The sequence below is a fragment of the Podarcis tiliguerta genome (genome assembly GCF_965153285.1).
Source record: "Podarcis tiliguerta genome assembly, chromosome: 7".
NCBI classification, from domain to species: Eukaryota; Metazoa; Chordata; class Lepidosauria; order Squamata; family Lacertidae; genus Podarcis; species Podarcis tiliguerta.
Genome location: NC_139540.1, coordinates 11,250,593 through 11,277,859, shown reverse-complemented (window position 1 = coordinate 11,277,859; position 27,267 = coordinate 11,250,593). Strand labels below are relative to the sequence as shown.

Genomic DNA, 27,267 nt, shown 5'->3' with positions numbered 1-27,267 from the left:
ATGGAGCTGGTAAACATCTGCCCTGGACACAGAATTGGCCTTGGTTGCTCTGGTGGATGACCAGGGCAGGTTTCAACAATTTTAAAATACAATTTCAAAATAAGTTAAAATATGACAGTGAAGAGAATATATACCACAGGCCTGCCGTATGTCCAGAATTTCCCAGACATAGATGGGATTCGACCATCGGAAATAGTGCCCGAACAGAAATCACTGAAATGTCTGGCTCAACAACCTTGGGTAAAACTTAAAAAAAGTTCAACAAATACTTTGTGCCCAGATTTTCACATTTTGAAATATAGCAACCCTACTGTAATGGTTCTAGGGATTGCTTGTGTGTAAGTTGCCTTTACTCCTGGCTAGGTTGCATGGTTGAACCCTTTCTGACTAGACAGCCCTCTATTCCGTGGCTGCCTCAGTCGCTGGCAGAATCCGTCAGTGGGCGTTTCTTAAACCGCTTCCAACATAAAAGCTGCTTGACGCCCAGTCTCCTCCCCCGTTGCCTGCGCGAAAGCTTTCTGCGCAAGGTGGGGGTGGGCAAAGGAGCACTAGTCCCCTCCCCGCTTGTCTCCTGCGAAGAGTCCTGGAGACACCTCTCCGCTTCCTCTAACTCCTCCCCTTCTCCACTGGTGTTACGCTGATTTCCTTCCCCAGCGTATGGGCTATCCCTCCTCCTACTGGAACCCTCTCCACCATCGTCCGGGAGCCCTCTCACCTCCTCCTGCTCCGATGGCAGTTCCCTGACACCTACCATAGGTGTCAAAGGCCAGGGTAATATGTCTTCAGAATATGACGAAAGCTATATAATGAAGGGGCCAGAACTACTCTGTGGGGAAGGAATTCTGCAGCTTAGTGGCTGCCACCATTCAAATTTGTCATGGTGGTAGAACTACCAAGATGCTCCTCTCTACCAATCTGAATGCCCAAGAGGATCTATTGGGAAGGAGGTGGTCTTTCAGATATTTTGGATCAGAATTTGTTTATCCATGACCTGGAGTACCACTACCCTTCGTGGCTGCACACCACAGGCTCTCCAAAACCAGTTTGATTTAGAAACCATAAATAAATGGCTACCCTTTGTGCCATTAGGAACTATTCATGTCCATTAGAAGCCATTTATAAGTTTGAAAACATTAGCGTGCTGTAAGCCAACAATTTCCAGGAACGCATCATCTTCCCATCTGGGCCCTGGGCCAAAAAAACAGACCATGTCCTGCCAACGTAATATGTGGCCATTTTCAATCTCATTTTGGGTCTTGCTTTCAACCATGAAAATGGGATTTCCAGTAAAAAATAATTGCCACAGCAGGTCTGCCAATTGCACGCAGTCTGTCTTATAGTGCATATTTCCAAGGGGTATTTGTTGTTTTCTGACACCTCTGTCCGGTCAATCCAGGACTGGCTCCAGCTATAAATGGCCCCTTGGCATCTATGGTGGTATCAGCCACCAGCAATGTATCCAACGTAGTGGTTTATTCTAGGGCAGGGGCATTCCCTCCAACATTTCTCAGGTGTAAATAGGGACATCCTATTGCATCCCCTCCAACATTTCTTTGGTGAAGGATAAGCAGGAAAGTCTGGGATCAAATCATAAACTGGGACGGCTTCTGTAGTGCGAGAAGCCAAGTTACAGGGAACCAGGCAGAGGGCCTTCTCGGTAGTGGCACCCGCCCTGTGGAATGCCCTCCCACCAGATGTCAAAGAGAACAACTACCAGACTTTTAGAAGACTTCTCAAGGCAGCCCTCTTTAGGGAAGCTTTTAATGTTTAACAGACTACTGTATTTTAATACTTTGTTGGAAGCCGCCCAGAGTGGCTGGGGAAACCCAGCCAGATGGGCGGGGTATAAATAATAAATTATTATTATTATTATTATTATTATTATTATTATTATTATTAGTTTCGAAACAGTCCCTGGGAAATCAGGACACTTGGAGGGCCTGCAGTAGTTCCCAAACTTTTTCAGACCAACACCCCTTTAGTTCTATAAATTCATCCGCAGTGCCTCCTCCCCTATAAAAAACATTATTCAGAATAGCAATTTGCATGGCCCACTACAGAAGATAACCACACAATAAAAGTCAAAACAGTAAGAATTATTTGCACATTTATTCAAAATCCAATTAAAACTATTTAGTTTATTTCAACAAAATGGGTGAACTTGATCTAGTGATGCCAGCTTTTCAAAATTTGCACCGCCATGCCACCCCCATGCATCTTAGCAAACCCCCCAGTTAAACCAGCCACCCCCAGGTTGTAGTTCCACCCCCTTTTGGAACCACTGTTCTAGAGCATTATGAGAAATTAAAATGATGGTTTTTAGGTACCACCAAAAGTGGGGCAAGAGAGCCATGTATTCCACTATGAGCTCTTTTGGGGAAGGGTGCCACAAACATGCATTTTTTTAATATATAAGAAAGACTGTTCTCGAAACAATAGCAGACAGTAAGAGCACAGCAAAAATGGCAACACGTCCAGTAGCCAAAATATAGCTATGTCAGCCATATGCACCCTGTAAGTGGGTCCTAGGGGTAGAGCTAGTCCTCACCTTCATAGAAAGGCCATCCCAGAGCTCAGTTTCAATAAAGACCCTGCTCCTACATCATACCCTCCAACATTTCTCCGATGAAAACAGAGAGAATAACAACAACAATAATTTCATTATTTATACCCCGCCCCATCTGACTGGGTTTCCCCAGCCACTCTGGGCAGCTTCCCACATATATAAAAGCAGAATAAAGCATCAGACATTTTAAAACTTCCCTATACAGGGCTGTCTTCAGATTTCTTCTAAAGGTTGCATAATTACTTATATTCCACCCAGTAGGAAGATCTGTAGCACAGACTTCTGTAGCATGAACATCTTCCAGGATATTGGCAAATCATGGGCTAGAAAGTTTTGGGTGTATTGCTGGCTTCTACCAAATTAAAGCCATCGTTTTCCCAGTAGCGATGTATGGAAGTGAGAGCTGGACCATAAAGAAGGCTGATCGCCGAAGAATTGATGCTTTTGAATGATGGTGCTGGAGGAGACTCTTGAGAGTCCCATGGACTGCAAGAAGATCAAACGTATCCATTCTGAAGGAAATCAGCCCTGAGTGCTCACTGGAAGGACAGATCGTGAAGCTGAGGCTCCAATATTTTGGCCGCCACATGAGAAGAGAAGACTCTCTGGAAAAGACCCTGATGTTGGGAAAGATGGAGGGCACAAGGAGAAGGGGATGACGGAGGATGAGATGGCTGGATAGTGTTCTTGAAGCTACCAGCATGAGTTTGACCAAACTGCGAGAGGCAGTGGAAGACAGGAGTGCCTGGCGTGTTCTGGTCCATGGGGTCACAAAGAGTCGGACATGGCTAAATGATGAAACAACAACAACAACAACAACCAATAAGCATCCCTGAATGGTGGTGTGACAAATGAGTGGAAAATGCACTTGGACTGGTGCGCCAACCTTATACATTGCAGGCGATTGTACTATATGACCCTCACGGTCACTTCCATCTCTACAGTTTATGTTTCTATGATGCTATACATTTTTGGCTCAACCTTTCAAGCCAGCAGCCTGCACACATTTCAGTGTCTGACATCTTTAAAAAAGAGAGAGTGTGTGTGTGTGTGTTCCTGTACACACTCCCCAGTGCTGTATAAAAGCAAATGCACGCACAGCAAACAGTTATATTTTCCTCATTGCCTCAGCAATTAACTGCATCAGTTGAATTACACCAGCAATTAATTTGTCACTTACATCTATTAGCTGAAAGCAGTTCTGTTGCAAAACAAGAGGTTTGGCATATCACAACATATCTCGGCATTAAAAAAACAACAACAAAAAACCCACACGTTTCAGCCAACACAGAAAGGATCTAAAGAAGTCAAGCTGTAATAAGAAACGAAAGAATCGGTTCAATAAGTTGTCAGCTCTGAATAGATGGTCATCCTGGCAAGGTTCTGCAATTGAATGCACACATTCGTTTTCAGCTGCAACAGAAAACCTCAATATTTTATGGACTATATAATCATCCAAGTTGGCCAGTAAGAAATAAATCTTAACCAGAATCTGTAAAGTCTGCAGAAGCAGGAATATTTGTGGTAATGGTGTTCACCGCCTTCCACCACTGTTTTGGGGGAAAGGAGGATGCAAAATTAAGGGTGGGGGAAAATCAAAATAAAATGCAAGCACCTCTCTCTGATTGCTGTATGTAAAAGACAATATAGAATGCAATGCCTTGCATCTTTAGTTATAGCAACAGAAGTATATCGTCCAGATCAAGGGAAGTAATAGTATTACTCTATTCTGCCTTGGTCAGACCATACCTGGAAGACTGTGTCCAATTCTTGGCACCACAATTTAGGAAGGATATTGACAACTGGAAGGTGTGCAGAGGAAGGCAACAAAAATGATCAAGGGCCTGGAAATCAAGCCTTATGAGGAACGGTTGAAGGAACTGGGTATGTTTAGCCTGGAGTGACCACCCAGAACTGCTCTTTCATGTGCATGTGATTTTATATTATTTTGCTTTGCCTTGAGCTTTGAAATTTATAGGATGGTATATAAATTCAATAAATAATAATTGGTGTTTTTCATTTTGATATTGGTCATTGACTGTAAAGAAAAAGAACTTGACATGACTTGTTGGATTGTAGCTCCACTCATCTCTGGCCATTGACCATGTTGGCTGGGACTGATGAGAGTTGGAGTCTGACAACATCTAGAAGACCACCGTTTCATCATCCCTGGTGCAGAGACAGTGTTGAGTTAGATTGACTAAGAGGCCGTCTCTGCATCAACATTGGTTTATCCAGCAGTCAATTGCTTAATGCAGCAATTAAATTATCAGCATCAATTATTCGGCCCTTGGCTGAACTGGACTTTGAACCCAAATGTTTTCTCAGCACTGGAATCAATTTTCACTTTGACACGTTGACACTTCTTACGGAAGCCTCCTCCTTCTAAGCAAACTTAAATAGCATTTTCTACAAGAGGGGAAATCGCCTTCAGATCTCGAGTGATATTAATGGAGGTGAAGGATGGCTGGCATTCTAGAGAAATGCCAAGCCCCTTCCATGATGACAGCGAGGGAAAGTCTTCTGAGTCATAGCCATGCCCAATTTATTTCTGTGCTGCATTTTCCACAGATCCCTTGGACCTCAAAGAGGGTCACAGGAAACCAACAGTCTACATACAAAAATCAAGTTAAAGAATAAAAATGAGATTACTGCAGTGTATCACGAACATTTCAGCAATTATCAGCTCATTTAAAATACATAAAACACTGGAGTATAAAACTTACTTATAGATCAGTTAGCGATATCCACACTCCAAAGCATAGGTGCCAACTCTATAGGACTGAGCTGTCTTCAGCCTCCCCTAAATCTGTTGGGATGGGGCTGAGTCCCATTCCCACCCCCCACAATCTTGAGGGGCCAGGCCTCATGGCAGCGATCTCCTCCTGCCATTGGCCTCCTCCCAATGCACGTCAAGTGATGCGTGTCACATCGTGCATGTGTGATGGGCCCCCTCACTGTTGGTTGCAAACTCAATGCCTCTTGTGATAGCCTGGGATTCGGACTAGGATGCTGAATCTGAGGGATCTCAGCCTGCACAGGATTCCCTACCTCCAGGACCAGCTGAGCTGGGGCTGGGGCATGAGTCTGAAGGGTCCTCACCTGTGCTGGATCCTCAGGTGCAGGCATCAGCTGAGTCTGCTCTGGCTCCTGAGGTGATGGAGGACCCATTGCCTGCAGGTGCTCCACTCTCAGCCCCGTCAGAGGAAGCTGAGGTTGCCTCTGGGTCCGGTAACCCTCCAGCCTTTCCTGAACTGTAGAGGCTCAGGGCAGAGAGCAACATTGTTGGTTGTTAGTTTCTGCCTGAGCTCCTGACCCACCCTGGCTCCCTGCTTGCAAGCTTGTTCCTGACTTCACCTGACTCTCTGCCCTGCACCCAGTTTCAGCTACTACAGACTATCTCCATGTTGCACCTTTGACCACGGACTGCACTTGGACCTCACCTCTTGGGTAACCCACGGGACCAGCACACCTCTGCTCCAAAGTAGCTCCGAAAACAGCAGAGCTCTCTCTCTCTCTGCCTCTAACTTCTTCCTAATTCAGAGGTAGGAGACGCCAGGCAGTTGTAATCAAGTATAGAATCTGTTCCCACATATCATTTCCCTGGTGATCCATGGGAACTTATGGCAGGCCAGTGTCAGGTAGCAGAGGAACCAACCTTCACAGACTGACCCAAAAAACATCAAAAACAATGAAGAACAACCCCAAAACCCAAAAGCTCAGCTATACAAAGCTTGGGTAAAGAGAAAGGTTGTTGTCTGGTGCCTAAAGATGGATGAAGATGGGTTCAAATTGCCACCAGCCATGAAACTCACATGGGGTGAGAACCTTGGGCCAGTCACTGTCTCTTAGCCCAACCTACCTCACAGGGCGGTTGTTAGGATGAAATGTAGAGGTAGGAGAACCACTTATGCTGTCATGAGCTCCTTGGAGGAACAGTGGAATACAACTGTGATAAAAATAGTAATACTAGATTCTGTGGACTTCACACAACCTAGCAAAACCAACTGTCATAGGCAAGGAGCACTGAGCTCTGCCCCCTCCCCACCGCAGGAAGAAAATGTTCAGTTAAAGCTGAGGCACGTAAAATGGAAAAATACTCAGGAAAGCTGGCCAACATATAAAATACTTCTAAAAAATGAAGATAACCAAATAAAATTTAAAAACTTTGAGGAAATAAGAGACCACATTTCAGACTGGTTCCAATACCATTAGTTATTTGAAAAATTTAAATCTGACAAACTAAAGGGGTTCTCAACAGAAATTTCCCGATTCGAATCTGATCTTGTAAACTCTAAAAGAAAAACCCTTTCCAAAACTTACCGACTCCTCCTTGACTGGACGGTCAAGGAGGAGGAGGTAACAGTGGCAATGGTGAGGTGGTCCCAGGATTTTGGCCACTCAATAACCATGGCCCAATGGGAAAATTTATGGAAGATCAATAGGAAATTCACAAATTGTTACACGATTAGAGAGAACTTTCAAAAAATGCAACATCGATGGTATCTAACATCATGGAAGCTTTCAAAAATGTATAAAAATGTATCAAGTAATTGTTGGAGATGTGGAGACTCAGGAACATTCTTCCATATGTGGTGGATATGTAGGAAAATACAGGTATTCTGGGAGAGTATACATGCAGAACTGCAAAAAATGCTAAAGATCTCTTTCAATAAAAAACCAGAGGCCTACCTCCTGGGAATAACAGATTTGGATATTCCACAAAAGAGGAAGGGTATCTTTTTATATGCCACGGCGGCAGCAAGAGTTTTGATCGCAGCAAAATGGAAGAGTAATGAAATCCCCTCTATTCAAGATTGGATCCAAAAGCTGACAGAATATGCTGAATTAGATGGTTTATCAGAAAAAATAAAGAATAAATCAAAACAGGAAATTGTTTCAAAATGGGAGGTTTTCAAAGAATATCTGAAAAATAAATATAGTAGTTTAAATTCTGTTGCAGCATTCGAGGAACTTCAGTAATAGTTGCAAGGTAGATATAAGAAATTAGATTTAATGAGAATAAGTTTAATTATAAGAAAAAATGTGTATTGGCAATAAGTAATATGAATTTGAAGTATGGAATGGATGGGAGGTCGGGTCTTTAGTGTTAAGACCAATAGATGTTTTATTGTCTGTTAAGAATATTATGTGTTTATGGTTATTTTTGTAATTTGTGTATAATTTGGTATTTGTGTTCTTTGTTTGTTTGTTTGTCTTTCTTGTTGTATAAATAAAAAACTTTTAAAAAAATAAAAAATAAAAAAATAAAGCTGAGGCACACTGAATGCTCAAAATTTTCAGTTAATCATGATGTGGACAGACAGTTCCTAGTAATGAACACTGTTCTCCAAGAAAGGAGAACATCACATTTGCTGAATAGGGAGAGGCACCCGTGATGCTAAACTCTTCTTTCTGACAAAGAGACAAGTACCTCCAAATTGAACAGATGTAAAATCCTGTGTGAGTAATGAACTTTCCCCAAAATATAAACACATTTCGTTTGGAGCCCCTTTTTTGCATTTCTCAATCTCTCCACTGAACATGTCGCTTTAACACCTAATCCCTCTGAAGCAGCTGTTTATTTTACATCCATGTATTTTTGCTTCCAAAAATCTTGATCCTCGACAGGCTTGACTCAGCCGCCTCTATACCGGGGGTTCCCAAATGTGGGTCTCCAGCTGTTTTTGGACTACAAGTCCCATCATCCCTAGCTAGCAGGATCGGTGGATGATGGGAATTGTAGTCCGGAAACAGCTGGAGACCCAAGTTTGGGAAATCTTGCCCTAAACAGACTACACCAGGGACAAAGAGTTCTATGCTGTGCTTTGGAGTCCTGTCCAACAGCTGATAATTGGTGCTTCAGAAGCCTAGCAATTGGCTGGTCTTTGTGTTTCAAATGCTTGCAGAAGCACAGCACATGAACCTTAGGAAGTGCTGATGATCAGCTGATTGACAGCAGTTCAGAAGCTCCTTTTGGCTCAGCTCGGCTGCCTTTTTACCTGTCCATACCTGGTGTCATATATGACATGAGGTGATCGGGGGGGAGGTATGGCTTGGGCAAAATGGCTTGGCAAATCCAATTCAGCCCATGGGCCAGAGGTTGTATTTCACATTATATTTATCACATGTGAAGAAGCAAATACAGTGGTACCTCGGGTTAAGTACTTAATTCATTCCGGAGGTCCGTTCTTAACCTGAAACTGTTCTTAACCTCCTGAAGCACCACCTTAGCTAATGGGGCCTCTTCCTGCTGCTGCCGCCGCGCCGCTGGAGCATGATTTCTGTTCTCATCCTGAAGCAAAGTTCTTAACCTGAACTTAACCCTCTGGGTTAGCGGAGTCTGTAACCTGAAGCGTATGTAACTTGAAGCGTATGTAACCTGAGGTACCACTGTATATATGGAGAAAAGAGTGGCTGTTCTTTCCTAAGGCAAACTTCACCTGCAACCCAAAGTCTTCAGTGGGTAGAATTTGACATTTTCAATTAGTTCTGTCCAAGCAGAACCCCAAATATGGCACAATATGCAGTTTTCTGTGGGATTTTACAGCATTTGTCTTCAAGGCCATGCTACCATTGTCTTAAATAGGGAAACTGCATATTAAAATGTTACACACACACGCAAATGGAAGGGCATGCCATTTATGTAAACAATCTCATGAATGCATGCAAACAAATGGATAGCATATTATGGTCACTATGGGAGTGGCAGTAACAGAAGCCAAGAATTGCATGGCCCAGCCGCTTTCCCATTGCTAGGACTTTGTAACACATGCAATAAATACACACAGAGGGATTCCTGATTCATTGCAAGCCAGAATTCAATACAGCATACTGGTTGGGAAATGTGATCTGAAATATGAGCCATTATTTCTTTACAATGTCCTTCATTGCAAACAACGGGGAAGGAACAGAAAACTAGTCTTTGTAAACATCTGTCAAGTTAGACCACACTGAGCTTGGTTTCCTAGGAGCTGCTGCTATGGATAAAATCTACTAGGAACCCTGAGGTTTGATGCTCAAACTCAGTGTGGTCAGCTGCTTGGGACTGTACATGCTCCGGTGGCATTTTTCATTTTGGGGGCAAGACAGCCCCCGTATTTTTTCAAATGATGGACTGACTGTAATTGACCTTTCCTGTTCAGGCTGCACAGAAAAAGCATTTTGGTTCTTGAAATTCATTTTGATTGTGCAGATAAAATATAAGTGATAGAATTCCATTGGATGGGGGTATTAGTGTGTGAAAACAGTCTAGATTCAAGGCGCTATCCCAGTGCCTTGGATCGCAAATGGTCAAAAGCCAGATGCAAAATGCACCTAAAAGGTAAAGGGACCCCTGACCATTAGGTCCAGTTGTGACCGACTCTGGGGTTGTGGCGCTCATCTCACTTTATCGGCCGAGGGAGCCAGCATACAGCTTCCGGGTCATGTGGCCAGCATGACTAAGCCGCTTCTGGCGAACCAGAGCAGCGCACGGAAATGCCGTTTACCTTCCCACCAGAGCAGTACCTATTTATCTACTTGCACTTTGACGTGCTTTCGAACTGCTAGATTGGCAGGAGCAGGGACTGAACAACGGTAGCTCACCCCGTCGCAGGGATTTGAACCGCTGACCTTCTGATCGGCAAGTCCTAAGCTCTGTGGTTTAACCCATAGTGCCACCTGCCTCCCTAAAATGTGCCTAGTGCCTGGCTAATTTCTAACACTATGCTCCACCTTGCAATTCCACTATTTTCAGGGCCCCTGCCCTGGAGGGGATGTGTTCCCAGTGTAGATTTGGATACTGGTGCCCATGACCTCAACCTTGACTTGACAAAGTCGAAAATTGATGCTCTTCAGACTTTCTACATAGCAAAATATTTTCAGGTAAGGACAGCATCTTTACTGGGTCAGCCCAATTGCTCATATAGATCAATTCCAACCCTTCTGCCCAATATGCTCTTGACTGGACAGAACAGGTACTGATCTCCCACTCCCCTCTTTTGCCTGCAAAGCCCTTCAGAAACTTTGCTTCTTCTCAATTTTCCTTGACGCAGAAACATCTGAGTACAAAGAATGTGGTCTAGAACCAAGAAATGAAACTTTCAGTCCCCAGGTCCCAATATCTATACACCTTTAAGTAATGCTTTAAATACGTATTTCTGAATGAAGGAAACACTCAGACATTTCACACACTGGTTCCCTCAAAACAAGCAAACAAACGAAAAAGATTCCATAAAGAGCTTCCTTTTGCTTCAGATAGAACAGATCCTATCTAATATTTCCCTTCTGTGAGACATCTGCTCTTCAGATTAATTGGAAAAAAATCTAGAATCGAAGTTAAGCAGAGAATTCAAAGGCTGAGCTTGTGAGAAGTGTAGAGGTTTCCACTAGAGGGAGCCAAATGAAAATGCTGCAAGTCTAACAACTTGCACATTAACTTTAGAATAGAAAACATTTCAGAACCATGACATGTGGACAGCTCCCCCAGTATTCATTAACCAGTAAGTATAGCTGCTTTTTCACCTCGTTTTCATTTCTCTAAGTGTATATAGTTTTCATTTTTCTACTCTTTAGTAAATGCCGGCTCCCTCGACTTGGAAAGTGAGATGAGCACCACAACCCCATAGTTGCCTTTGACTGGACTTAACTGTCCAGGGGTCCTTTACCTTTACCTTTAGATGACTCTAGCAGTAAAGGTAAAGGTAAAGGGACCCCTGACCATAAGGTCCAGGCGTGGCCGACTCTGGGGTTGCGGCGCTCATCTCACTTTATTGGCAGAGGGAGCCGGCGTACAGCTTCCGGGTCATGTGGCCAGCATCACTAAGCCGCTTCTGGCGAAACCAAAGCAGCACACCAAAATGCTGTTTACCTTCCCGCTGGAGAGGTACCTATTTATCTACTTGCACTTTGACATGCTTTTGAACTGCTAGGTTGGCAAGAGCAGGGACCGAGCAACAGGAGCTCACCCCGTCACGGGGATTCGAGCAGCCGACCTTCTGATCGGCAAGTCCTAGGCTCTGTGGTTTAACCCACAGCACTACCCGTGCCCCGACTCTAGCAGTACCTTCCCTAATTCGCAGTATGCATCCTAGCTTACATATTGCACCATGTTCTGGAAAGTTTATGATTAAGTTCAGTGTTGCTTCCCCTCTGGTTAGATTGATGAGAAACTGTTGTAGAACACAATCATTTGGGGCATCTAGAAACTTCTTGTTGTGATCAGAACTTGCACTTACCCATTTTATAGGTAACTAAAATCACCCATTACTCCAACATTTCCTCCTGTGGATGCCTCTGTGATTTCATTCTCTTTCTCAAGATCATCCTGGACATTGGGGTCAGGTGGCCAAAATATAGCATGTTGCCAATGCTAAAATTACTCTACGGTATTTCCACCCACAGTAATTCTGTGGAGGATCCTGTCCCTTTGTAGTTTGTTGGTCTCTATGTCCTCTTTGATGTCTCTGAGATCATCCTCATTCTGCATCTGTATTGGAACTGTTTTTATATCTTTCTGTCATTGATGTGATTGCTAAATAAATAGATAAATAAATAAATAATCATTTCCCTGTTATTCCTGTACAGTTTGTATCCAGAAATGAAGAAGAAGAAGAGTTTGGATTTGATATCCCGCTTTATCACTACCTGAAGGAGTCTCAAAGCGGCTAACATTCTCCTTTCCCTTCCTCCCCCACAACAAACACTCTGTGAGGTGAGTGGGGCTGAGAGACTTCAGAGAAGTGTGACTGGCCCAAGGTCACCCAGCAGCTGCATGTGGAGGAGCGGGGAAGCGAACCCGGTTCACCAGATTACGAGTCTACTGCTCTTAAGCACTACACCACACTGGCTCTCTATAACCTGTTTATCCCACCAGGTTTCCACCATCTATTCCACCATCTAGGATCTAATTCAGTGCTGTTTTTAAACTTTAAGGTCCTAAATCAAGGGCAGCCGAGGCAAAACCCTCCATAGGTTGAATCTGGTTGGCCTCTGTGAGAACACAATGCTGGACTAGATGGGCCATTACCCTGACCCTGGTGGTTCCTCTTACTATCTTATCTTCTTACCCCTAAATGGCCTGGGAACTGGAATGTCTCAAGGACAGCTTTCTTCCAGTCAAGTCAACTAAAATGTTTAGACAATTTCCAGCAGCCCTCCCTGCATGGATCTGAAGTCGGTAGCGGGTAGCAATGCAGAATAGGGCTTTTCCACACAGGTACTAACTTTTTGGAACATTCTCCTCCAGTGCTCTTCAACTTTGGCTCCCCAAATGTTGTTGGACTACAACTCCCATCATCCTTGAGCTAAGCTGTCTGAGGATGATAGGATTCGTAGTCCAACAACACCTGGGAGCCCCAAGCGGAAGAACACTGCTCTTTTCTAAACTTACCTTGCTGGCTTTCCAGTATAAAATTAAGACAGTACTTTTCTGGAGGGCTGTGAAATACTGGTGTTGCTTATCTTTCTGCATTGTCTGGTGGGAACACGTTCCTTTTGTCTGCCAGCAGTACTTTCATGTCTTGGTTTTTATATGGCTTTATTATGTCTGGTATTTTTAACTTTGTTGTAAGCTATCCTGTAGGTCCATGCTGAATAGAAGGATAGGATGACAATATTTTAAATAACAAATTAACCAATCAATCACAATTGCAGAGGGATTAGAGCTGGCCGTGGCTGAGAAATATTCTCTGTGCATTCTTACAGACACTCCTTTAATCAATTTACCTGCAGACCAGGGATGGGTAACACAAAACACATTTCTTATGCATTTTGTACTAGTTCTGTGGATTGCATTTTACTGTTGATTTTATGCCATTCACAGCCAAAATATCCCCCCCCCCCTTAAGGTTGGCAATATAGACATTTTTTGCAAATAAAAAAATAAACCTGCCCTCCACCCAGCTGTTGCTGGATTCCCACCTCCCATTAGTCCCAGCCGACATGATCACTGGTCAAAAGTGATGGGAATTGTAGTGCAACAGCACCTGGTTCTTCCCCAAGGTGTCTTGCACCATTCACAGTTTTTATAAGTTCCTGTACAGTGGTACCTCTGGTTAAGAACTTAATTCGTTCTGGAGGTCCGTTCTTAACCTGAAGCACCACTTTAGCTAATGGGGCCTCCCGCTGCCGCCGCACCGCCGCTGCATGATTTCTGTTCTCATCCTGAAGCAAAGTTCTTAACTGGAGGTACTATTTCTGGGTTAGTGGAGTCTGTAACCTGAAGCGTCTGTAACCTGAAGCGTCTGTAACCCAAGGTACCACCTTGGGTTACAGACGCTTCAGGTTACAGACTCTGCCAACCCAGAAATAGTACCTCCAGTTAAGAACTTTGCTTCAGGATGAGAACAGAAATCGTGCAGCGGCAGCAGGAGGCCCCATTAGCTGAAGTGGTGCTTCAGGTTAAGAACGGTTTCAGGTTAAGAACGGACCTCCGGAACGAATTCAGTACTTAACCCGAGGTACCACTGTAATTGTATGTATGTATTTATTTGAAAATCAGCTGCTTGTTTAAATGGGGACCCCTGTCTAGTTAATCAAAAGTTTAATTTATTAAATCAGCCCACTGATTGACTAAGCCAGGGATGGGGATTTTGTCGCCCCCCAGACGTTGTTGGATTCCAGCTTCCATAATCCCCAGCCAGCATGGCCAATGGTCAGGGGTGATCAGGAGCTGAAGTTTAGCAACATCTGGAGGGTCAAGACTTTACCATCCATGCTGTACTCCAACAAGACCTGGAGGGGTTCAGGATCCTCATCCCTAGGCTAACCGTTGCAGACACACATCTCCTTTAGCATGAACCCCCAGTGTTGCACTGCAATTATGCTAGTTGTTCAGAATTGCAGGTGAGGGGGAATGCTGTGACACTCATGTCCAGCTTACCGACTTCCCATCTGGTCAGTCACTGTGAGAGCAGGATGATGGACTTGGTGCACCATGGACCTGATCCATCAGGCTTGTCTTGTGTTCTTATTTTAGGCATGTCTGTCCCACTCAGTTCACTGGGCTTTACTCCCACGTGGGTGGCGCTGTGGGTTAAAGCCTCAGTGCCTAGGGCTTGCCGATCGAAAGGTCAGCGGTTCGAATCCCCGCAGCAGGGGTGCGCTCCCGCTGTTCGGTCCCAGCGCCTGCCAACCTAGCAGTTCGAAAGCACCCCTGGGTGCAGGTAGATAAATAGGGACTGCATACTAGCAGGAAGGTAAACGGCGTTTCCGTGTGCGGCTCTGGCTCGCCAGAGCAGCGATGTCACGCTGGCCACGTGACCCGGAAGTGTCTCCGGACAGCGCTGGCCCTTGGCCTCTTTGAGTGAGATGGGCGCACAACCCTAGAGTCTGTCAAGACTGGCCCGTACGGGCAGGGGTACCTTTACCTTTAATTGTGCACAAGATTAAAAATTAATTCCACACCATGTCTGCCTGCCTGCCTGCCTTCTTCCCTTATACAGTGGCACCTCGGGTTACATACGCTTCAGGTTAAAGACGCTTCAGGTTACAGACTCCGCTAACCCAGAAATAGTACCTCGGGTTAAGAACTTTGCTTCAGGATGAGAACAGAAATCGTGTTCCGGTGGCATGGTGGCAGCAGGAGGCCCCATTAGCTAAAGTGGTGCTTCAGGTTAAGAATAGTTTCAGGTTAAGAATGGACCTCCGGAACGAATTAAGTACTTAACCCGAGGTACCACTGTATGTGTTTATTTTCGTCTTATTTATCTCTCTTCCATTTTGTCCCATTTCTCTTCTTCCCTTCTCTTAAACAAACAAGCAAGGGACAGGGATGGCGGCCGGGCTAAAGGTAAGGCTCACCTGATGTGGTTCTTGCAAAAAGCATTTCTTTTCTTTTTATTAATGATCTGCACGTTTATTTGCATCAAATAAAATGCAAGCACTTTGACAAATATACAGAAAAAAAGGTAGGATCAACATAGAACAGAAATCTAGCTTAAACGGAGGGAAAGCTTATGACAACATACTCCCAGGAGGAACTTTCTTCTGCAGTTAAGTTACTTATGTCAACAAAATAGAGGTTGTGATAGGTGTAAGAAGGAACTCAGTTTTTCTTAAACTTCAAAATGTTAATACATGCCAGTTAAATACTACAACTAAAATTTACAAGTAAGCATAATAGGGAGTTGAGTTTGTTAGTTACCTTTCCTCTTTGGATAATCCAGAATAAAACAATTACTATAGTTACAACTTGCTGTTGGACTGGTTGATAAAGGATTGAGTAGTGTGTTGAAAAAGGGACACAGGTGGCGTCGTGGTCTAAACCACTGAGCCTAGGGCTTGCTGATTGGAAGGTCGGCGGTTTGAATCCCTGCGACGGGGTGAGCTCCCGTTGCTTGGTCCCAGCTCCTGCCAACCCAGCAGTTCGAAAGCATGTCAAAGTGCAAGTAGATAAATAGGTACCGCTCCGGCGGGAAGGTAAATGACGTTTCCATGTGCTGCTCTGGTTTCGCCAGAAGCGGCTTAGTCATGCTGGCCACATGGCCTGGAGAAACTGTCTGCGGACAAACGTCGGCTCCCTCAGCCAGTAAAGCAAGAATGAGTGCCGCAACCCCAGAGTCATTCGCGACTGGACTTAACTGTCAGGGGTCCTTTACCTTTACCTTTAATGTGTTGAAGTCCATCTGAAGTTGTGACCACTGGCATTTAGAGTGTTGCCAGCTTTCAAGAAGCAATGATCATACATGAAGCTGGAGTGTCAAAGCTATTCTAAGTGTCGAACCTAATATTCAACACAACCCCCTCTACGATTGTTCATTTCAGATATTTCCGAAGTGCCTTTCCAGACTACAGCCTGACCAAGGTGGCTCACATGAATAGCAAATACGCAATTTCATTAAGAAGAGAAGCATCAAAACATGAAGCTCAAACCGCTACAAAAACATCCCACTGCAGTACAAGTCAGTAAATGCTAACAACCCACCAGCAGTAACCCTCTAAATTAAAAGGCAAGGAAAACAGATGAGTTTGCAAAGCAGGCTTCCTCAACCTCAGCCCTCCAGATGTCTGGGGACTACAATTTCCATGATCCCTAGCTAGCGGGACCAGTGGTCAGGGATGGTTGGAATTGTAGTTTCAAAACAGCTGGAGGGCCAAGGTTGAGGAAGCCTGTTGGAAAGCTTTCATAAATACCTGAAGAAGACTGAGGTACCCTAACAGAAATCTTGCCAAGGAAATGTACCAGTGTCACAAACTGTTTTGTCCAATGGGGGCAGCTGGGAAGAGGGACCATGCTCTAAAATTAGGAATCTGTGACTCTAAATACAAGGATGGATGGACACTAAAGCACAGCAGCTTATTGAAAGGGTATAGGAATATGAGAACTTCCATGCAGGGTGAGATCAACCACGTGGTGAGTTGTTTTGTTTCCATCCACTGCCAACTGTCTTTGAAGCATCACTTTGGGGTGATGGACTTTCCCTGTTGTTTCTTCCCAGCAGCTACCACCTCTGTACCTCTTGGTGTGGGTGGACAACCTAAGCTACTGACCGCCTCTGCATCTTAGGAACATTAGAAGAGTCCTTCTGGATCTGAGCAAAGGTCTGTCCAGTCCAGCCTCCCATTTCCAACAGTGGCCAAGGAGATGCCTCTGGAAGGCTACGAGTCAGACGTGTGTGCAAAAACAACCACGATCCCCAGCACCTTGCAATTCAGATGTGTGTGGCCTCTGACACCAGGGGTAAAACCCTCCCATCTCTGCTGGTAGCCATTGATTGCCTTAACCACCATAAATTTAAAGCCATCCAAGTTGGTGGTCATTCCTATGTCATGTGGTATGGCTTTCACTATGCACTGTGTGAAGAAGAACTTTCTATTGTCTCTCCTGAGCCTTCACTTTCACTGGATGACCCTGGGTTTCTAGTATTACAAGAGAGGGATATATATATTTTTGGAGGGGAAACCCTATGAGAGTAAATTCCGTAAGTTAGTTACATAGTCTGTGTGCAGGAATGCACACCCACCCAGATCTACTGCCTGGAGAAGATGGGTTGAAATCTAGAAGCTAAGAGTTATCAGGAAACCAATATGTACAAATTACTCTGGGACTGAATCATCACTTACTTTTCCTTGGGAAATGTCTGAGCTGTGGGTGTGGGAAGACATTGAATTCAGACACACCGAGACAGCTATCTACCCCAGTCTAGTCATAATAAGATAATCCTATTAAGGTTTATGGGAGTCACAACAGCTGCAGGGTGGAGCAGAGGCTCCCAGCGCCGCCTCCTGAAATCAGATCTAGCCTGATCAAATCTGCTGAGTGGTCCGGGGAAATAAGCTGGGATGAAACACAGCATGCATCCACCTTGCTTGTGCAGTTCCTGGTGCAAGCAACTATGAGGATAGTCCAAGCTGTATTGTTATGAAAACCAGGTTTGGCACCAGGCTGATAAGAAACCAGTTGTAGCAAATTGGCTAGAAGTTACTAAAATTTGTGGGACGCTGCAGGTGTTTCCTAAGGAATGGTCTTGCCCCATCAAGGACATGGGGACCTCTACCCCCAAGAGACATTTTAAACCAAGAATAGCATATGTGGTAGTCTCTTCATGTGTCTGGACTGCATGACTTAGCCCTAGATGACTTAGGCCCCAAATACCTGAGAGACCTCATCCTACCCTACAAGACCTTCCCAGGTGTTAAATCAGCAGACAGCAGACTTGGTTCAGGTGGTAGCAGCCCAGGAGAGGACATTTGCTCTGGTAGTCCCTTAGTTGTGGAATTCCATCCCAGCATCTGGCATCTTCCTTATATAGAACTTCTTTACCAGGGCCTTTGGCACAAATACTAATAACATCTCACATCACCTTGGCTACCCATGTTTTGTTATCTTCATCACTCAGCAGCCAATCCCACTCTGGCAACTGCCAGCAGCCAGAAAGGGCAATGTTTGCACCTGCAAATCCTCTCCAAAGAGCCTGTCTATATCCTGCACAATCCTAAAGCATTTAACAGAACAAGAAAGACTAGGCACTTCCAGTAAAGGCAAAGGGACCCTGACCATTAGGTCCAGTTGTGGCCGACTCTGGGGTTGCAGCGCTCATCTTGCTTTACTGGCCGAGGGAGCCGGCGTACAGCTTCTGGGTATTGTGGCCAGCATGACTAGGCAGCTTCTGGCAAACCAGAGCAGCACACGGAAATGCCGTTTACCTTCCCGCTGGAGTGGTACCTATTTCTCTACTTGCACTTTGACGTGCTTTCGAACTGCTAGGTTGGTGGGAGCAGGGACTGAGCAACGGGAGCTCACCCTGTTGTGGGGATTTGAACCGCCGGCCTTCTGATTGGCAAGTCCTAGGCTCTGTGGTTTAACCCACAGCGCCACCAGCGTCCCGCACTTTCAGTACTTCACAACGTATCATCCAAGCTTGATTGGAGCCATGTGCTCAGGCAAACCAGAGTTACAGAAGGTGAGGGACACGAGGTGTTGAAACCCCCCAGAATAACCAGGATATATTCAAGACCACATTTGATACCACCTCTGCCAGCTCAAAGGGTGGAAGGGTACACTATAAGAACTTCAGCAGAGCCTGCTGGATCAGACCATCAAGGCTGAGGTCCTGAACTCACAGTAGCCACCCAGATACCCATGGGAAGCCTGACAACAGGACCTGAGCACAACAGCGTTCTCTGCTTTTGTGTTTCTCAGCAACTGAGATTCAGAGGCGTACTGCCTCCAACAGAGGAGGCAGGTCGTCTGTCCAGGATTCCAACCAGCCATTCCTTCCAGTGGGTTTTTTCTGATTTGCCCCTCTCAAATCAAAACAAATGCCCTTTTCGATACACAAGAAGAGCATGCTGCTCTCAACATGGCCAACCAAATTCCTGTAAGAGGGACCCAAATGCAACAGGACTTTCCCACTTGTGATCCGAGCAACTGATATGGACAAGTAAAATTCCTCTGACAGCGGAGATATTGTAAGCACTCACTTCTCTCTGGCTGGACAGAGAGACGTTCAAATCGTCTCTGCCACACCACCCGGAAAGAGAGGGCGAGCAAGCAATGTTTGCTGTGGTGGTGGGAAACTGGGCAAGCAGCAGCCACCACTGCTTCTCTGAGCCCTCTCACTGCATCCCAGCAGTGGCAGGGTATCTGCCTTGTATTTAGAAGGTCCCTGGGTTCATTCCCCAGCCTGTTCTCTGCTAGCTAGCTAGAGCAGGAGTCATGTGTGATCTATGGCAGATTCCTACATCCCTGTGCTTGCCCTTTCTCTGTGCAGCGAGCAGAAACCTAGGATCATAAGAAGAGCCTGCTGCTTCAGGCCAAAGGCATATCTAGTCCAGAACTCTATTCTTGCAGTGGCCAACCACTGCGTCTATGGAAAACCTGCAAGCAGGACTTGTGTGCAGCAGTACTCTCCTCCCTTTTCATGTCACCCATGTTGGTATTCATCACTGCCTCCGATGGGGGTGAGTTCCATATTTTATCCATGCACTGCAATAGCAAGAAGTGCTTCCTTTTGTCTTTCAGATCCATTGGTTGTTTGTGAGTTCCTGTCTTCAGACGCCAGGTAAAAAGGTAAAGGGACCCCTGACCATTAGGTCCAGTCATGGCCGACTCTGGGGTTGCAGGGCTCATCTCGCTTTACTGGCCGAGGGAGCCGGCGTATACAGCTTCTGGGCATGTGGCCAGCATGACTAAGCTGCTTCTGGAGAACCAGAGCAACACACAGAAACGCAGTTTACCTTCCCACTGGAGCGGTACCTATTTATCTACTTGCACTTTGACGTGCTTTCGAACTGCTAGGTTGGCAGGAGCAGGGACCGAGCAACAGGAGCTCACCCTGTCATGGGGATTCAAACTGCTGACCTTCTGATTGGCAAGTCCTGGGCTCTGTGGTTTAACCCACAGAGTCCCCAGTGTCCCCAGAAGCCAGGTAAAGACACTCAAAATAGGTAAAGACACCCAGAAGCCAGGTAAAGACACTGCTAAATGAGGTATCGGATCACAACAAAAATGGGCAATGCCTTCTCTGACCCATCAGTCAAGTCTGGACTATTGTGGACTGAAAGACCAGGTGGTCAGTCTAATGCCATCCAGCTCACCCACTTTGCATTGCACCCTTGGCATTTGCCTGACTTGGTCAGCTTCTGTTGCTAGCCCTGGCTATAACTATCACAGAGTGCACAAACGCTGCGGAAAAACGACTGTGAAGGAGTAGAACCAAGAAAACTAGAAATGAGAATAAGGGAGTAAAGTCTCAAAATGATATACTTATTCTTATATTCTAAATAAGGGGGGTATACCTAACCGATTCCTAAAAGGCTGCCAAGTTATATTGCAAGCTGCTGTGTTTGGTCGAAATGAGAGTTAAATAAGACGTAGGAGACATTGATCTGAAGGTACCAGCTTTGATTTGAGAGGTTGCTAGAGCATAAGAAAGTTAGTCCCATTTCTGATCCAGTTTGTAAAAATGACAGAAATGGGATCACAGTCCTAATGAAAAAGCCTTTCCCCTCTGAGCTGTACTGGACTCCGTTCTCTCAGATGTTTGTAGGCTTCCAGGGCTCAGTGGTAAAATACACTCTGAACGTGCTCAGAGGTGCTTTCTTCAAAACTGCTGCAACATATATCCCATTGCTGAGCCCTTGGCACTGAAAACAGGATCTAGGATCGGAGCTCTAGCAATCTTAGATGTCAATAAACTATTAGTCCATAAATCATTTCCGTCTCCCCCTCCACCAATGCTTCCTAAACCAAACGATCTGTTCTGGGTTCTCTCTTCGGACTAAAAGGCATGTGTCCAAGGGGTTGCCAACTATGTCTTACAACAGATGATGAGGTTTTCTCATGATTGCAAAAAAAACAACAACAACATCTTTGTTTGTCAATTCCTGCTACAGGTCAAGCTGCTACTGGAGTCTTTTGAAAAAATGGGCACTGTGAACCTAAAATAATCCGAAATGGTGTATCAAAAGACAATTGCTAAGTATTTAAGGACTCGCCCCACCCGCAAACCTGTTAAGTGCACAAAACATTTCTGTTGGATTTTTAATAAATAAATAAATAAATAAATAAAGTAAGTCAGTTCCTATCAGCAAGACAATTTCTAAAGCAGATGAGAGTTTCCACTTTTTAGATCTCATGCCCCTGTAAAATGTTGGGTTGCATTGTGTCACACAGCAAAATAATCCTTAGACCTGCAAGCTTTCCAGATTGTTTATTTTATAAATACAGCTGAAATTATTTATTTACTTGAGGGAAGACTCTTTTTTTAAAAAAAAGTACCACGTATATCTTGAAACTTGTAATAAAAGAAAATGGATTTTTGTTTCAATTTTTAATATATTTCTGCCTTCAGAAACAAATTTAGGAATAGTTAAAACTGATTCATTTATGTATTATATTGTTACATTAATATCCCACCTTTTCCCCCAAGTAGCTCAAGGTGGTGAATGTGGCTCTCCTCTCTAATTTTTTACTCACAACAACCCTGTGAGGTAGGTTAGTCAGAGAGGCTGTGACCATCCCTAAATCAGCGAGTAACTTTCATGGCTGAGTGGGGATTTGACAGTCCAGCACTGTGACGAAGCTGAGTCTCTCGTGTATGCCAAATAAATGACAAAAGTGACTGATCTCTCCTTGTTCACCATCATTAATCCCTGATAAATTAGAAACTGGCAGGAGCCAAGACCGACATAACAATTACTTCTTTTGAGACCTCATCACTCAAAACCTTTGTCCAGGTGGCAGAAACAGTGAACCAGACCCCCGGCAAAAGCCATTTGGCATGATCTGCATTTTTTTGTTTCTGTTTTTTTGAGATTGAATACTGTTTTGCAGTGGGTTGGGGGAACAAAACACCTCAGCGACAGCAGCCCAGGAACTAAGAAACCAGCACTACTCAATGAACACTCTCATTTAATGGAGAGATGATCTGATTTACTTTTCAGAGACTAAGGTTCGATGCTAATTCGACCACAGACCCATCAGGTGGCTCCAAGCATATATTGTTACATTCCCTGCTTCATTCATCATGGTATGCAATCAGGACAGGTGTCAAATGCAGATTGTCAAGCCCATTGAAAAGTGTGATATGCACAAGTGCTAGGGATTTGCAAACTTACACCTCACCCACCGCAAGGTGAGGTGGTAGCCCAATATGCTCCATATTAGCATGATACAGACAGAAACCAAGAATCCAAAAATAAGGAAAGGTACAGTATATCCAACTGAAACCGTTCTCCTTCTTGATTAACCTTGTCCACTGAATGGTTGCCAAAATAGCTCCAGGGATTGAAAGCAGCATTTTAGGGTTGCAATGAGCTTGTGTGTGTGTTTTGCAAAACATTCAGGCGCATCAATATATCTACCGCCTTCTAAATTCTGCTTCCAGGTAGGTTCTTTTAACTCCAAATCCACTCCAGATCACCACTCGGGACAAGTATCAACTAAACATGAGAATATTGAGTGGAGGGGAATATGGAGGACCCACTAGGGAACGTTGCAGTGGACACAGCTGGTCTTGGACCAGGAGTGCAGTGGTGGACTTGGGACAGTAGACCTGCATTCAGACTCCTCAGACCTGGAGAATTTTGGACCAGCTGCTGCCTCGCTGCCTAACCCAGAGATGTGGTGAGGATGACATGAGACAAGCTCACAAGCAATGAACGTCCTGAGGTCCTTGGAGGAAGAGTGGGATACCTATGTGAGAGATCGGGATGCAGATGGGAGTTGCAATCCAACATCTGGGCGCCAGATGTTGCATTGCAGATGAACATAAAGATTAAGGATGGGTGCTCTTCAATAAAGCCTTCCATTTGCATCTCCATCTAAGTGACTAAAATATGGATATGAGGAGGACATTAGATTTCCATGACATGGGTTGTTTGATCATGACAAAGCCCCAACTTTTATGTGTCGTTCCTCATAAGGTCTCATTGCCTCCTCCCTCTCTCCACCCTAAACAGAGCTAGATGTCTGAACCTGAAATTCCTCTTGCATTAATCAGGATTATGAAAGCACCAGCACATCCTTGCTAGGATATAATCAACCCATTATGAGAAAGAATAGCTTTACTCAATGATGATGTCTAGCTGCCTTAGTAACCCAGCTCATGGAGGAGATGAACATGTGTCCTTACAAGCTGCCCCACTAAAGGTGACTTCGGAGAGAAAGAACGATGATCCCCCGGAAATACCTGGTTGATGGAGGTCATGGTTTGCCTCGGGATCACCATCTGCATGACGAGTTGCAGAACGGAGGTGACTAAGCCGGCCAGGATAGCCCAGGTGAGGGGCAGAGGCAGCATGCTGTAGGTGGCGAAGAGCGTGAAGAGCACATAGCCAATTCCATCTCCGAGAAGACCGCAGCCAAGGCCGGCAGCCAGGATCTGTGTGGCCATGGCCACCCAAGTGACCACCCCACTGTACTGCAGGTAGGTGTAGGAGGTCGTATCCTTCCTGACCACCACTAAGGCACAGATGACCACCTCGATGCCCGTGAAGAAGCCCAGCAGGATGCCCTTGAGGGGGTCCATAGGGGCCGAGGCCAAGGTGAGGTGGAGCAGCAGGAGGGTCAGCTTGGTGAGCACATCCAGGATGTTCACCACCACCTCGGATTTGCGCCTCTGGCCCAGGAAGTAGCGTTGGTAGAGGCGCTCCAAGTCCCGGGACTTGAAGGAGTTGCGCAAGGTAGGGAAGATCACGCCGCGGTACGTGTAGCCCCAGTTGAGGAAGAAGTCCGAGTTGCTGGGAGCGCAGTCGAGATGCAGGAATCCCAGGTCCCCACTGCTGCTCGTGCGCTCCGGGAAGACTTTGGTTCCCCCATTGTTGTGGCCGCCAAGGCTCTTGCCTGCCGACCGCGGATGGTGGGAGTGGTTGGAGCAGAAGGACTCCTCCGAGCCCAGCACTTTCCCTCCGCTGTGCTCCTGGATGAAGCGCTGCTCAGTGATGTGGCGGACTGCCGTCTGCCACAGCAGCCGCTGAGAGCGAGCGCCGCTGCTAGGGGGCGTCTGGTTGATGGTGTACAACTCGTCGCTGTCGCTCAGGCAGCGCACCTCGGATAGCTCCATCGTGTGGCTCGGGGGGGTGGCGGCAGCAGCGGCAGGAGAGGGAGGGTGTATCACATTGAAAGGCGGTGGCTGCCCCCTACCCCCTTGGCCGGCGGGGTGGGGGGGAATCAAGGGTCAGTCAATTATTGCAGAAGAAAGGGGACTCCCCATGCCTTTTTGGCACTGGATAGACCTTTGCATGGGGGGTTGGCTTTGTAAAGTGCATGTGACCCTGCCCCCCAGGTTATTATTACAGCTGGCGATGGGGGGGGGGAGAGCAGATTGAGATACAGAAGGCCCTTTTTGCTAACGGCGTGGTCAAAAGTCCAGTCCAGTGCAATCAAAGCCACATCCTTGTGGGCCCCTGCTTGGCGCCGCAGAATCCAAAGGCAAAGAGGGGAAAGATACCCACAGAGAGGCAAATAGCGCCCTTCAGACTGAGCCAACAAAAGGAGGGCAGGTTGGTGGCTCCCATCCTACATTCAGAAAACATGGTGTACTGCTGGATATTGGAAGTTGCCTTAGGACAAGCCAGACCATTGGTCCATAAAGCTGAGGACTCCCTCCTCTGATTGGCTCTCTGAGGTTCCAGGTTCAAACCCTTCCCAGTCCTGCTGCGGAGATCCTTGCAACTGGAAACGGCAGGGACTGACTCCAGAGCATGTGGTCTATCAATTGGATATGACTTCTTGCAGAAGAAAAATGAGAGCCCTGTGCAATAGTGATATAGGTGGGTGGTTGTTTCCCTTAAATATATATATATTTGTATATATTGTAGACTATTACAGGTGCATTAATAACAGCAACAACAACATCATGCAACTTCTTAGGAGAGGGAAGTGACCATCTGGAGCGTTCTAGGAGCTTGATGGAAGATCTGTTCCTTTCACACGGGTACTTATATTTATATATATATCTGTACAGCTGCAGCTGTGAGGGCGAGAGAGAGGTGATCGCTGGTTTGCTATAATCCGCGGCGCAGTCGCCTATCAGGATCAGCCATCCGTGCCACAAAGAGGAAGAACCGAGAGGATTGAAACGGGAAGGAGGTTAGAAACCGAAAGGGAGAGAAATGCCCAAGGAGATCCCAACCGGGGCGCTGGTCTCACTCCTGAAATTGACAAGGCTGCCGGTGGTCCAAGCGGGAGGCGAGGTGCGAAGCTGACAAGGTCAAGGGAGCTGGAGCTCGTGGCTGGCCCGGAGTCGCCTCTTCCCAAGCGCGCGCCGAGAGCGATCCAGGGAAACTCCAGCCGCGCAGGAAGATGCAAAGAGTTTTCCTTTTCTTTCGGGAGATCGGAGACTTGCAGCAGCGAGACATGGCCGGCTTGGCGATGGGAAGGGAAGCAGACGGGGATGGGGGATGCAGTGGCTGGCGGCTCACGGCTCGGCGACTTCAAGTTTCCCCGCAGGAGGAGAGAGGAGCCGTCGGCGGGATGCCTGGCTGGACATCTCTTTGGCGCGCGGCGCGTAATGGTTAGGCGACGGTCCTCATTGCGCTTCCCACGCCGCTTTAAACCGATCTCCCTCCCTCTCCAAGCTTCCTCCTTCTCCCTCTCCCCCTTCCCCGAAGCCTAACCGGAGCCTTCAGTCTAACATGCCGCTTCCTCGAGGGGAGGGGATGCTTTATGAGATCCAAGGAGCGGCCCCCCCCCCAAAAAAAAAAAGAAAGAAAGAAAGAAAGAGAGGCGAAGGGGCTGCCCTTCAGAGCAGCTGCCCCGGGATGGCAGGAGTTTGGGGCACCCGGAAAGTCAGAGGGCTCCTCCTACCCCACCCGAGGGGGCTGTTTACTCCTCGCTGCTCCGCGCGCCCCCCATCAGTCCATCCGCCCCTTGGGCAACAGCTGGGCTAATAGCAGCACCGCCGATTGGGCATTTCCGGCGCCCTCGGGTCCTGCTCTGGCCCACCGCCGCCGCGATTTCCTGTTAGCCCTCCGAGAGTGGAATCAGAGCAAGCGAGCGAGGGAAAAGATAATCCGGAGCGCAGGAGAGCTGGTGCCGCGGCGGGCGCTCCTCTTGCCGCCACCGCCGCCGCCTCTACTGGGAAAGGCAGAGCCCGGCTCGGTCAGCTGATGGCCCAGTGACGTCAGGCTCTACTGCTCCCGCTCCCCTGTGCGCCCACTTAAAGAAGTACCATCTCCCCCCCCCTCCCCAACAACAGCAGCCCCAAGACACGCGCATTGTCCCCAAATGGATGGTTCCAAATGAGCCAGTGGCTAGGGAGTTCCTCTTGGATTCCACTCAACCTGCTTAGGACCACAGGCAACCAGTGCGAGCTCACTTGGAAGCAAAGTCCGCTGTCTATCCAGAGGGTGCAATCTGAAGCGCTAAATCGCAAGACACACTGACGTGGAGTCTCTGCACTCAAAGTGATTCCAAAATCACTACTAATACTACTATGTATTACAGTGGTACCTCGGGCTACATACGCTTCAGGTTACATACGCTTCAGGTTACACACTCCGCCAACCCAGAAATAGTGCTTCAGGTTAAGAACTTTGCTTCAGGATAAGAACAGAAATCGTGCTCTGGCAGCGCAGCGGCAGCAGGAGGCCCCATTAGCTAAAGTGGTGCTCAGGTTAAGAACAGTTTCAGGCTAAGAACAGACCTCCGGAACGAATTAAGTACTTAACCCGAGGTACCACTGTATCAATATTAGTACTACTGTACAAGCATCAGCACACCTGGCTTATAGCTTGCAGGAAACAAAAGAAGTCTTCTTTGTTTTTGGATTCCA

General features: G+C 46.3%; 1 protein-coding gene and 2 long non-coding RNA genes across 4 annotated transcripts in view; 1 reads left to right on the top strand and 2 right to left on the bottom strand.

Moving 5' to 3' along the window:
* The window catches only part of ADCY8 (adenylate cyclase 8), a 127,040-nt gene extending 101,579 nt beyond the window's left edge, over positions 1-25,461 (bottom strand). For both annotated transcript variants that reach the window (XM_083450415.1, XM_083450416.1), the window contains exon 1: positions 23,683-25,461. In XM_083450415.1, the coding sequence (XP_083306541.1) occupies positions 23,683-24,555 (873 nt within the window). In that variant the 5' untranslated portion in view covers positions 24,556-25,461. The remainder of the gene's footprint in view (positions 1-23,682) is intronic.
* LOC310682281 overlaps positions 1-27,267 on the bottom strand; it is a 430,308-nt gene that overhangs the window by 181,967 nt on the left and 221,074 nt on the right. The gene's annotated exons all lie outside the window — the stretch shown is intronic.
* On the top strand, positions 23,813-26,184 carry LOC310682272. The gene is made up of 2 exons (XR_014513834.1): positions 23,813-23,919; positions 25,459-26,184. It is a non-coding gene; the product is annotated as an uncharacterized lncRNA (long non-coding RNA).